Below are 13,683 nucleotides of genomic sequence, written 5' to 3'. Positions count from 1 at the left end.
AACAGGTAGTGGATAAAAATATGTATACTGATATATTTATCTTCCATTTTATCTTTAGTTCTTATGTTGTACAATATCTATGCATACCATTCTTTCTCTTTACACTCACTAACAAAATAATCACACCTTTCCTCATTATTTTGTAGCTTCCAATAGTTGAATGAATTCACCTATTCTTCTCATTAAACTTGATACTTTATCAACCTGTCCTTCACTAACTCATCTATGGATGACATACATTTTTTCCAATCTTCTTCTCCGAGCATCTGTTAAAACAGAAACAGAAATTGTTATTGCCTTTAGCTGTCCATTTCATCATGAAATAGCATTCTTATTTGAGTAAACAGATAAATAATCCCTTACACTTTTGTTTTTGGATATAAGCTCTTCAATTATTAAATTTTTTTAACGAGTTATTTTGTTAATAACCTGTTTTCATGTTGATCATGATCTGAAAATTCTACCTTTGTTTTGCCATAATCACAATGATCTAAAAAGAATCGTTATACCAAATGAAACAAAAATAAAAAATACAATACAATTTGAATCATGTTCCCTAAAAGTAGAAAATAATTTGACGGCGTATTTGAAATAAAGTGGCTGAATAGTTAATTTGAAATAGGATTGTGTGCATTAGAGGTTCTCGCATTTCCAAAGCCTCAACTCTTCTTAAACTTCTTCACATAAAGAATGTAGGTCAGTGGATAAACACGTTATTTGATTTATTATTGAGTTTATTGAAGGAGGAAATATTGCCAATTCATAATCAACTACCGAATTCGTATTATGAGTGCAAGAAATTCATTAAAGACATGGGCCTATCGTACGAAATAATTGACGCGTGTAAGAATGATTGCATGCTTTTTTGTAAAGAAGATAAGGATTTGCAGCAATGTAAAGTTTGTGGGCTTTCTAGGTGGAATGTCAATAAATCTAATGGTACAATTCGAACGAAGGTGAATGGTAAGTATATACCCAATAAGTCACTGCGCTATTTTCAATTAAAACCGAGGTTGCAAAGATTATACATGTGCCCAAAAACTGCTCCACACATGACTTGGCATAAAGATAACAATCCCGAAGATGATGTCTTGAGGCATCCTGCTAATTCAATGACATGGAAGATCTTTGATAACTTGTACCCAAATTTCTCAATAGAACCTCGAAATGTGCGACTTGGTTTGGCAAGTGATGGTTTTCAACCTTTTGCTAGCGGAAAAACATCATACATCATTTGTCTAGTTATTCTCATCCCTTATAACGTCTCTCCTACCACATGTATGGACAAAAACAATTTTCTTCTTTCAATACTCATTCCAGGACCAAAAAGTCCTGGTGATTGTATTGACGTATTTCTTGAGACACTTATTTAAAAGTTGACGAAATTGTGGAATATCGGTGTGAAGACATACGATGCAAGCATAAAACAATATTTTAATTTACGAGCAGCTCTTATGTGGACTATTAATGATTTCTCGGCATATGCAAATTTGTCTAGATGGAGTACAAAGGGGAAATTGGCATGTCCGTCTTGTAATCAGAACACCGCGTCTTTGAGGTTAACAAATTGCCAGAAGGAGTGTTACATGAATCATCGACGATTCCTCCCGTCTAATCATCGATGGCGCAAAGAGACCGATACGTTTGATGGGCATACTAAGCATAGAGATCTTCCTGTACTATTATCGGGTTCCGAAATTCAATTACAGGCGCGAGATCTAAAGGAAATTTGTTTGACAAAGTACCTGCCTAAGAAAACGAAAGTTATACATGAATCCCGAGGTGATAATTGAAACAAATTCAGTATATTTTTTCAATTGCCTTAATGGAAATCTTTGATGTTGAGACATAGTTTGGATGTAATGCATATTGAGAAGAATATATGTGATAGTTTGTTGGGAACTTTAATGAATTTCAAAGAAAAGACCAAAGATGGAATTAAAGCAATGAAAGATTTGGTCATAATGAACATAAAACATTCCTTACATCCAGTTGAAGTTGATGGTGTTTTTCGGTGTCCGCCGGCCCCCTATGCATTGTCCTCAGAACAAAAGATGCGTTTATGCAAGTTTTTAAAAGATATTAAAATGCTTGACGGTTTTTTTTCAAATATTGGGGCGTGTGAAATAATGGAGGAGAAAAAAAAATCAGGATTGAAGAGTCACGATTGTCACATTCTATTACAATATCTCCTTCCACTAGCTACACGTGGCCTACTTCCCGATGATGTGTACGATGCTGTGGTGAATTTAGCAAAGTTCTTTCAGTTGCTTTGTCAAAAAAGTTTACAACGCGGGCAATTGGAAACGTTACATGACGACATTGTCTTGACACTTTGCAAATTGAAGAAGATCTTTCACCTTATTTTTTTGATATAATGGTGCATTTGCCAGTTCATTTAGCTTTTGAAGCTTGTCTTGGAGGGACGGTTCAGTATCGATGAATGTATCCAGTTGAACAATATATGAGCACACTCAAGAAATACCTTAGGAACAAGAACTATCCCGAAGGTTCAATCAGCGAGAGTTACCTTTTGAATGAGAGTATGAGCATGTGTTCTCGATATTTGAACGATCAAGAGTCAGAAGATGAATCGATAAATACAAGTACAACACTCTCCATATTCATCGCTATGGAAGACTTATCTAATGGCATAGCCTACACATATCAACCGGCTGATCATGAGCGTGCTCATTGGTACATCTTAAAAAATTGTCGCGAAGCTAAAGAATATTAAAAGTAAGTCCATTAATTTCATTATGAGGTATGATTTAAGTAATAATTTAATCTATTATTTGCGCAACGATTTCGTTCAATCATGCCCTCCTAATATTTCCAATGAGGCTCGGGATAAACAATATGTTAGATATTTTCAAGAAAGAGTAAGTAATCGTCTCAACAATTTCCTTTTTTAGTATATGACTATTAGTTTAATAATAATTTCTAATTAATAGGTGGAGCAATTAACCGATCAATCCGATAGGACAACGAATCTTAAGATTTTAGGACGTGGGCCTACATTGTATGCAAAAAATATAACTCGTACAAAATAAATGGGTACAAGTTTAACACTAAAAAACATGACGAGAGCTTGACTACCCAAAATAATGGGGTTTTGGTTGTTGGTAATAATGGGGCCGAGACTATTAACTACTATGGAGTGATCAATGAAATCATAGAAGTGATTTTCTTTTGTGGAAGACGAGTGATTCTCTTCAAATGCAAATGGTTTGATGTTTATCACAAAGATCGGGGCATTAAAGTTGATAAGTATGGTTATGTTAGTATAAATATCAACAGAATTCTACAAACTCAATTAAATGAACCATTCATAATGGCAAACCAAGCACAACAAGTCTTTTACTCTACAGATATGGCATCAAGGCTTGAATGGAAAATTGTGACACCAATAAATCCCCGTTACTCTATTTAAGGTTGAATTATTTTCTATGAAGGGTTACTTGTAAATTTTTCTTATAAACATTACATTCAATATTTGTAGCTATCATGGCACCTAAAAGAATGCAAGGTAAGGGTTTAAGCAGTGCACTAAACGACCTTATACATCGGACCGAGGAGCATTCAGAAGATCCTTTGCAATTACTTAACTCTATCGGGGAAATTGATTTGGACCTTGATGATGTGATGAATGTTGATAGTGTACCAAACACTAACCTCGAAGATGATGATGAGACACAACCCCCGTCTGAGGAGCAAGATGGAGGTACTGGTGTTTGCTTAAGTATTTTGTTATGATCCTATATAATTTTGTGTTTATTTTTAGGATCTATTTCGAGGAGGAGACGGGGCAAGAAAAAAAATACGGCAGTTGGGAGATTGCAAGCGGGGCAAAAGATGACTCTTCAATTTAACCCTATAGATGGTAAACCAATGTGCGAGAATAGGACAGCTTGGTCGAGGCATATTGGGAGTGTCATTCGAGACTCCAATGCACTACCTCACAGGATTTTGCGTTGGTCGGACCTGAGCTCTACACAGCTAGATCATATATGGATGGCTATCATGGTAAATTTTTGTATTCTTAAGTCAATTATGTATTCATCACAATCTATAATCGTATTTTAATGTTTACTATTTAGGATCCTTTCGTGGCTGTGGGGGAGGACATCAACAACTATCGAAGACAATGTTTATTTCAAGCAAACAAATTATGGGATAGATGGAGATGTCACGATGAAGCTCGATTGGGGTCGTTAAATCTCCTTAGTGCCGTTAAAGCAAAGTTTGAAGAGACAAAGACCGCGAAGAAAGGACGACTATTCGTGGAAACAAAAGTAAAAAGCCATGTGGTTAAAGCCTTTTTGGATACGGGAGCCAACAACAACTTTCTAGAGGTAAAAGAGGCGGGAAGACTAGGGATTAGGTACACCAAAGAAAAGGGGTGGCTTAAATTAGTCAATTCGACACCAAGTGCAACTTATGGAGTTGCTCGTAATGTAAAGGTGAACTTGGGGGAGTGGACTGGCCTTATGGATTTCTCTATTATTGACATGGACGACTACAAAATGGTTCTTGGCATAGAGTTCCTAGACAAGGTAAATGCATTTATACTCCCTTCTGCTAATCCTATGTACATTCTAGAGCAAGGCAATACTTGCACAATACATTTAACACGAGAAGGCAAGAGAGAAACTAGGCACCTCTCTGCCATGCAACTCTCAAAAGGTGTGAAGGAGGTCTACCCATCATATTTTGTTACTTTGAAAGAAGATGAGAAAACTGTGGTCCAAAGAAGACACCTCCGGAAGTTACAACTGTCCTAGAGAAAGTTCAGGATGTAATGCCCGCTGAATTTCCAAAGAAACTCCACCATGAAAGAGAGGTGGACCATAGAGAAGAGTTAGTCAATGGTACTAAAACATCGGCAACAATCCTTTATCGCATGGAATCTCCCAAATTTGAGGGATTGAAGAGACAACCGAAGGAGTTGCTCTTCAAGAAAGGACAACCGAAGGAGTTGCTCTTCAAGAAAAAGGGAAGTGAAAAATTGACCAGACCGCCAAGAGAATGAAGAAATGGGAGGACAAGAAGAGAAGACACTTGGAGTTCGGAGGAAACCGAGTGGTAGTAAAACTTCTCCTCCATCAAGAGAGACGATTTTCCAAATTTCATAAGGGGTCTTTGAGGCGATACGAAGGCCCTTTCTTAGAGAAGAAACGGGTTGGAAAGCTTGCATATCACTCAAAACTTTTGTCGCATATGGAGACATCATTCAAATCTACAAAGAGGATGCGACGAGGACGTCGCCGGAATGAGTGGGGGAGTATGTCAAGGCCCACTTGTCTTCCTAACCCAAGAGGCTTAATCATTCATGAAGCCCAACACAAGGAACCTTCTAGAAGCCTTGTAAAAAAGCATTTCATGCTCTACATTAATGGGCCATTTAATGTAGTGGTTGGTTAGCACACAATTAATGGGGTAGTTGAGTGTTATGTAATTAATGTAGTAGTTGGGGATAGCCCTATAAATACCTTTGAGGTATTTCTTTGTAAAGTAACAAATATTCAAGTGATATAATATTATTATTCTTTATAGGAGTTTACTCTCTCTCTCTAGAATTCTTGTGTCAATTCTATTAAACGTCGAGTGTTGCGTCGAGAAAGGCTGACTAGTTGCTCGTTCTTGCGAAGATCATAACTAGTGCCGCACGGATCGTCAGTGGAAAGACTGAGCCCGTGACAAAATGCACAGGCTAAATGCTAGTATTTCTTGATTTTGGCTTCAGTAGATCCCGAAATTATTTTTTACAGCTTTGTAACTTGTTTGAAATTAATTTTTTTCACTTCCTTTGGGCCCTTTTTCAACCTAAAAAATACTTTAAATATACATATATTTTAAATAGACAAATTATTTATTTTGTCTATACATCTTAATTTATTTATTTTTGGGATTTTTTAATAATTTTTGGAATAAAATGAATATAATATTTATCCTAAATTATTTATTTTAATTTCGTTTCACACCTTAAATTAATTTGAGATAAAAATGCATACAACATTTATCTCAAATTATTTTTTTTCTTGACCTTTTTAATTAATTAGGATTTAATTATTATAATAATTGTTTCAATTAATTATTTAATCGTTTTTTATCTTCATTTTAATTAACTTGAATTTATTTATTCAAGATAATTTATTAAAATTTATAAATTTAATAAGTGGAATTTTATAGCTTACGACGCTCAAATTAATCATTCTATTCTAACAAAAAAACGAATAATAAATGTATAAACACTATTAATGTCTAATTAATTATCTTTTTTTTTTTTAAAGAGTTTAAATTTTTTATTATAACTATAAAACATTATAAAAAAATATATTTTCATTATTAATTTATATTTCATAACAAAAAACTAATTTGAAAATTAAAATTTTAAGTTAAAAACTTATATATATAATTTCTAATACTATCTTTTAAATTTAACCATTTCAAATTTTATGATCGGGTAACCAACAAATTTTAAACCCGGTTCGTGTACTCTATCGGAACGAATTGTACATTGCGGTGCGATAATCTAATAAAACTATATATATATATATATATATATATATATATATATATATATATATATATATATATATATATATATATTATAAAATTAATACAAAAATGAGAATGATAGTTTTTGGATTGCTCAACTTCAACTCCTTGATGAGATTGGGTCCGGTTTTAGTTAGGTGTTGTCAAGTATAACTATAGGATTGGTAAAAAAATAAAATAGACTATTTGAAATATTGTTTATTTTTTTCAAAGTAAAGTTCATATTTATATTTAGAAAATCTTTTTAAAATGCTAAAGTTTTTGTTTATTGTAAAACAATTATAATATTCAATAAGAGTTTTATAAATACCTCTCTTACAAGTTAAATTAACACAAAAACATCTCCCAAGATGGATACAAGAAAAAATTTAAGTGTTCCAAGTTTTCTTGGATCATTTGTGATTCTTCTTCTTACATGCACTTATGGGCTGGAACCAAAGGCACATTTTAATATTTCTTTTATCTATTATATTTTATTTACATTATAAGTGTTACATTTTAAATTTTTATTTCATCTAACTAAATCAAATAGTATTACCATTAAATAAATACCATAAAATTATGATTGTCAATAAATATATTAGTATAACATACAAGCTAGTGGCATTACTAGGAACATTAACAAAATAGTAATAATGATTATAATATTAAGAGTAAATATATTTTTGGACTTAGAGAGCTAGAATGACCCATATGATTTCTACATAAATTTTTAAATTTAAAGTTTTTTAAATAAAAATTAAATATATTTAAATCTTTTAAATATTGGAATTGAAACAATACTATGTCTTTTCAATGTTGGAAGTAATTATAAGCACTATATGTGATGTTTTTTAATAGAATAGCCTGAATAGGTTAGGAATCCATTAATAAGAATATGGGAACAATAACGACAACATAGGAAATCTTGAACCAAATTTTTAGTAATGAATATGGCACATTGAAATTTACTTGAGAAATTATTTGTATTAATATTCACTATTTCTCAAGCTTGATCTACACATAATAATCCCAATAAATAAGAGAAATCATCAATAGTAAGAAAATAAGAGTTTGTCATACTCATAAGTAAATATTTCGGTAGAATTAGATAATAAGTATCAGTATAGAAGTAAACATTCTGAAATCCTAGATAAAGAATTCTTTTTGCCTAATTTTAATGTTAATATATTATTATAAAACAACTCTCAATTTAGTTCAACGAAATATTATCTTATATTTATATTTAGGATATCTTTCAAATATCAAATAAAATAAAGAATATTTTTTTTTATACATATTCACATTATATGTCGATGTGCTAATTAGAGATGATAATACAATATATATGGATTAGGGCGAACAACATTTATCATTCCCGTCTTGTTCTAATTCATAATTTTTTTATTACTCTTCTTGACCCATTGTATTTTAAGGAATCATCGCGGGTCATCATTTATACTATATTATTTAAATAAAAAATTATATAATATATATTATAAATTTATATCATTATAAAATATAACCACAAAACTATTATAAAATATATAAAAAAAAATTAGTGTTATTATATATTAAATTATATTTATTAATGTTCAGGGTGATATCAGAAAGTTCATATGTGGACACATATCATTTTCCTATTCACGATAACTACGTGTCCATTTAGGAAAAATCAATGTAAAAAGAATAATTATGATCAGAAATTGTAGAACCTAATGTAATTGTTATTTTTAGTAGTAACTAGTTCATAAAATATGTGGTTAAAGTTTATTATTTTCATTCATAGCATCTTACCAGTTATATATATTGAATTTTTCATTAATAATATCTTACCAACTCTCTCCCTCTCTCTATATATATATTATATTTTGACATATGCATTATGTTTATATAGGAATATATAGTGTATATGGGACACTTGAAAGTAACATCGGGTATCTCTCCATCTCTCTTGCACTTGAATTTTCTAAAAAAAACTTTTGACAGGTAATAATATTAATAATATAAACTTTTTTAAATAATGATTTTATCTCAATCTATCCTTAATATAATTTAGATCAAATTTATGTTTGATATTATTTTTCATTTATTTTTTTTGAGAAGCAAATCTTCGCCAAAACTTATTTACAGTTATAAGAATAATTTCAATGCATTTGTCGCTCTATTAACAAATGACGAAGTTCAAAAGATATTATGTAAGCTCGTTGATTATTTCTTATTTGTATTATTGTTTATAAACACTACAATAAAATTATAAAGTTGTCATTTACATTCATCAATGTAATGAATTTTCAGTAACAAAAGGAGTAATATCTGTCTTTCCTAATAAAATCAACCATATACTTACAACAAGATCTTGGGATTTTATTGGATTTCCTCAAACGGTTAAAAGACAAAACACGGTTGAAAGCGATATTATTATTGGAGTACTGGATACTGGAATATGGCCAGAATCGAATAGCTTTATAGATGAAGGGTTTGGACCACCCCCAAGTAAATGGAAGGGTTCTTGTGAAGGGCTAACTAATTTCACTTGCAATAAGTAAGATATTTTGTTTTTTATGAATTATTTGAATTAAATTAAAAAAACTAACCTTTTCTTTAATTATTTATAATATGTTCAAATGTTAAAAAAATGTCACTCTAAGATTATCATATTTTTAAGGAGTAAATAAAGTTTAATAAAAAAATATAATGGTTAGATATTACCCTCTACATGTAGCAAAATAATCGGAGCAAGGTACTACAATAAAGATAAAGACTTCAAAAAAGATGATATTGAGTCTCCTAGAGACACAGATGGTCATGGAACTCATGTAGCATCTATTATAGCTGGTGGCCTTGTTAGTACAAGCTTCTATGGTCTTTCTAACGGTACAGCTCGAGGAGGAGTCCCTTCTTCTCGAATCGCGGTATATAAAGTATGTTGGTCATCCGGTTGCTTATCGAGCGACATCATGACAGCATTTGATGATGCCATCAACGACGGGGTTGACATAATATCATATTCTCTCGGACAACACATTGTTAGCAACTATTTTAATAATGTATTATATATTGGATCTTTTCACGCAATGACTAAAGGAATTTTAACTACAATGGCTGGCGGAAACAATGGTCCGGGAATGGGAACTATAGGTAATATTTCTCCATGGGCACTTACAGTTGCAGCAAGCAGGACTGATCGTAAATTTATTACCAATCTGAAGTTGGGTGATGGTACAACATTAGAGGTGAGTCTGGATATAATGTATTTTTTAGCAAAGTCTGGATATAATGTATTTTTCAGTCATTCAATTGTTTATTCATTTCTCTAATGCAGGGAATTTCAGTGAACACTTTTGATCCTAATGGTTTCTCTCCTATAGTGCATGCTGCTAATGTGAAAAGGAGAGGCTTCTGTGTTCCTAGTTTTAGGTACTGCAAAATATTCTCTCTTTTATCTCTTTTAAAAAAAACTATTATAAAACATCATAATACAATGATGTTATAATAGATAAGCATATATTTGTTAGCTTATTTATATGACATTTATTATTTAGTTCCATGAGTTTTTCTTTTAAATAATATTGTTATTTAGAAACTAATTATATTTTGTAACTATTACATTCTCTTTTAAAAAAATATTTTAAATAATAAATCAAATTAATTTTGTTTTAATTTGATAGAGATAATATGATTAAATTAGATGAAATATAATGTGTTAAAGTCATGAAGACCATGGGCGGGGTCAAAATTTGAAACCTATCCGGGCTAATTTTTTATTAAAAAAATCTATCCGGGCTAGTTTTGTCGCCAATATCTTTTAGCGACGGGAAATAACCAATAACAACATTAATGTACCGTCGTTATTGATTAAATACATATAGTCTGTTTGGGACTACCCGGGCTACAGCCCGGGCCGACTTGTACTTGGCTCCGCCCCTGATGAAGACGGTTAAAAAAAGAAAGTAATTAACTCATAAAGTTAATTCTCTTTATGATCAACTTTATTATATCAAATATTAATGATTTTGATTTAATTTAAAAAAAAAATTGTTTTAACAAATATGCTCAATTTGACGTTTTTTAATGTTTTGATGGATTAATAGCTGAACAAAGTTATTTACTTTTTTTTTATATAGAAAGAAGTTTAATTAAGAATTCTCTCCTTAGTAAATCAAATATTTTATTTCATTAATCTCTCTTGTCAACCATAAAAATAAAAATTAATATATAATATAAAACTAATATAGATAGTTGTAACTCATTGGGATAGTTTAAAGGTTAAAATTCTTATTTATAAGACTAAAACACATGCATCGATTTTATAGTGAACTCATTAGGTTAAAATAATGACTATTAATGTTAGTTACACTACGTCCTAAATTAAAAATTAAATAAATGAATAGATTGTTTACATTTTAAATATAATTTTCATTTTGATTCTTTTAAAGTTTATGCGAATATTGTAGCATTATATAAAGTAATTTATTTTTTCATTTATACCATAGGCTTCAAAGTTGTTAAATCAAAGCCATTTTTCTTTGCTCTTAAGGTTTTATACTCTTATTGCTTACCCTTGCAGGTTCTGCCGTTCAAAATCACTTAATCCACGGTTGGTAAAGGGTAAAATTATAGTTTATGACGAATTACATACAGGAGAAGCAGCTCTTTTGGCTGGAGCAGTTGGTATGGTATTGATCCGAGAAAATATATCTTCAATAACTGCTAATATTTATTCCCTTCCTACAACTTTGGTTGGCGATGAGGATGGAAGACAAATCTTGAACTATATTAATAGAACAAGGTATAATATATAGCACTATTGAAGAATTCTAATTTTTTTGGGATATTTAATTTACTCTTTGATTTTATTTTATTTTTTATCTTTTTTTGGTGTGAAATAGAAAAGCAACTGCAAACATCATGAAGAGCTATGAAATTGTTGATGAGTTTGCACCATATATTTCACCTGACTCGTCTAGGGGACCAAATACTTTAACATTTGGCATCCTCAAGGTTGTATAAGTTATCCTCATTGATTAAAAGATGGTGTCTCATTTTTGTGAAAATAATTTTGACCAACCTCAATTACAACAGGAATTTTATCTATATAATAAATTAACCAAAAAAAGATTAATGTTATTGGTCTATTATTTTGAGTTTCCTTTGTTGTGATTTTCTTAAGATAGAGATTTCCTTGCTTGTGGGTTTCTTAAACAAAAATGAAGATTAGAAGTTTGACATTAATAATGTATACAAGATAAAATAAATTATACAAAATTTTATTTCTCTTATTGTAGCCGGATTTGTCTGCACCTGGTGATAATATATTGGCAGCGTGGACACTTGCGAATTCTCCTACGAATCTAAAAATTGATAGAAGAAGAGTTCCTTATTCAATCCAATCGGGCACATCAATGGCATGCCCACATGTTAGTGCCGCGGCTGCATATGTCAAATCTTTTAATCCATCGTGGTCTCCATCAGCTATAAAATCGGCTCTTATGACAACTGGTATTTATTTAACGTATAACTCACTTATTCTATTCAATTTCATAAATATTATTTATATTTTTCTCTACAAAATTGTCTTGGCAGCATTCACCATGAGTGCAATGAAAACTCTAGAAAAAGAATTTGGTTATGGAGCAGGACTCATAAATCCTATAGCGGCGATCGATCCTGGACTTGTATATGATGCCAATAAAGAGGATTATATACAGTTCTTGTGCAGTCTAGGATATACCAATCAACAAATGCACTATCTTACGGGTGACAATAGCACATGCACCGAGTTTGTGAAACAATATGACTGGAATCTTAATATGCCTTCATTTTGCTTCCTTACCCTTCCGTTGAAAAGTTTTAAGGTCACATTTCTTAGGAAAGTTACAAACGTGGGCTTGACATCGACTACTTACAATGTCAAAATTGATTCTTCAGAGAAATTGAAAATACATGTTTTCCCCGATACAATCTCTTTCACGGGTGTCGGACAAACTCAATCATTCACGGTGACCGTTGAGGGAATAATTCCTCCATCGACAATTGTTAGTGCTTCTTTGTCATGGGTAGACGCCACACATAAAGTGAGAAGTCCCATTGTTATTTATACATTATAAACAACTAAAATAATATATGAAACCTAAATAATGGGATAACATTGATTTTATGATATAAAAATAAGGCAAAGATTAAAGAGCATATTCAAAATATGTGATTTTATGATATTGTTGTGTCCTTGAATAATATTTTGTTTATGGAGACAATGTCTCCAAACTATGTTTGTGGTAATATATATTATATTATTTAGAGTTATCTTTACAAATGTTTTAAAATATAATTTAAGATGTCATTCTTTTCTCTACTACATAATATTCTTATCCATTTTAACTTTTAACACTCATTTTCCCACTATAATACTATTTTTTTTATTTATAATAAGGAGTACTATAATTAACTTAAAAAGAATCATTACACAATAAAATCCAAGGTAAAAAAACGATGAGAAACACAATAAAAATAACTAAAAGAGGTGCAATGTTTTGCTATCCAATCAGCCACCAAATTGACTTCCATTTGAATAAAGGTAATCTTGATTTCCAAATGATGTTGTGGTTGAAAGTTGATATCATGTACCATAGGCGCCCATTCTGTGAAGCCGAGATTCTTAGTGGAGCATATAGCATCGATCACATGCGTGACATCAGACTCTAACTCGACCATACTCCATCATTGTTCAATGGAAAAAGAGATTGCTCTTCGAAGCTGATGTGCTAATGCATCTGGTAGACACCCATATTTTTCACCCTAAGATTATAAATAAAGTTGTGAGCTTATTTAGATAAAATAAAAATGTTATAAATAAAGAAAACAATTTAAATGGTTTATATAATGAATGGTATCCATTAAATTAATTTGTAATTGATTGTTTGGTTTGTAGATGAAGTAAATAAGAATTTTTGTTGGAAATCAAACTCACCATAATCTCTTATCTATTTACCTATTACTTTTCTTTAGGCTTCTAGCAGGCCTGCCCAAGGACGGAGATAGATGTATGAACAGCAGGAGCATGAGCCCCTTTCCCCTCCTTGTTCATCTCACTACTTCTCTCTCTCTCTGATAAACATCAAACAAGAAGCACAGAAACCCTTC

The 13,683-nt window shown here is 31.2% G+C and overlaps 1 protein-coding gene across 1 annotated transcript; it reads left to right on the top strand.

The window, feature by feature from the left end:
• Positions 1 to 3,507: 3,507 nt before the first annotated feature.
• Positions 3,508 to 12,650, top strand: LOC124935241 (cucumisin-like). The gene is made up of 11 exons (XM_047475687.1): positions 3,508 to 3,658; positions 3,785 to 4,026; positions 4,101 to 4,452; positions 4,543 to 4,608; positions 8,839 to 9,085; positions 9,266 to 9,776; positions 9,866 to 9,960; positions 11,111 to 11,332; positions 11,433 to 11,544; positions 11,829 to 12,042; positions 12,127 to 12,650. Exons 1-11 carry the CDS (start codon positions 3,508 to 3,510, stop codon positions 12,648 to 12,650), a joined length of 2,736 nt encoding a protein of 911 aa, XP_047331643.1.
• Positions 12,651 to 13,683: the final 1,033 nt, after the last annotated feature.

This window comes from Impatiens glandulifera, chromosome 4 (genome assembly GCF_907164915.1).
Source record: "Impatiens glandulifera chromosome 4, dImpGla2.1, whole genome shotgun sequence".
NCBI lineage: Eukaryota > Viridiplantae > Streptophyta > Magnoliopsida > Ericales > Balsaminaceae > Impatiens > Impatiens glandulifera.
This window is presented reverse-complemented; position numbering and strand designations above follow the sequence as displayed.

What these genes read in the sequence shown, in the direction of transcription:
- LOC124935241 (XM_047475687.1), top strand. Translation starts at nt 3,508, where the DNA reads ATGGCACCTAAAAGAATGCAAGGTAAGGGTTTAAGCAGTGCACTAAAC. An exon ending in ATATATGGATGGCTATCATG is followed by an intron (nt 4,027 to 4,100) that starts GTAAATTTTTGT and finishes TTTACTATTTAG; the next exon opens with GATCCTTTCGTGGCTGTGGG. An exon ending in GTGATGGTACAACATTAGAG is followed by an intron (nt 9,777 to 9,865) that starts GTGAGTCTGGAT and finishes TCTCTAATGCAG; the next exon opens with GGAATTTCAGTGAACACTTT.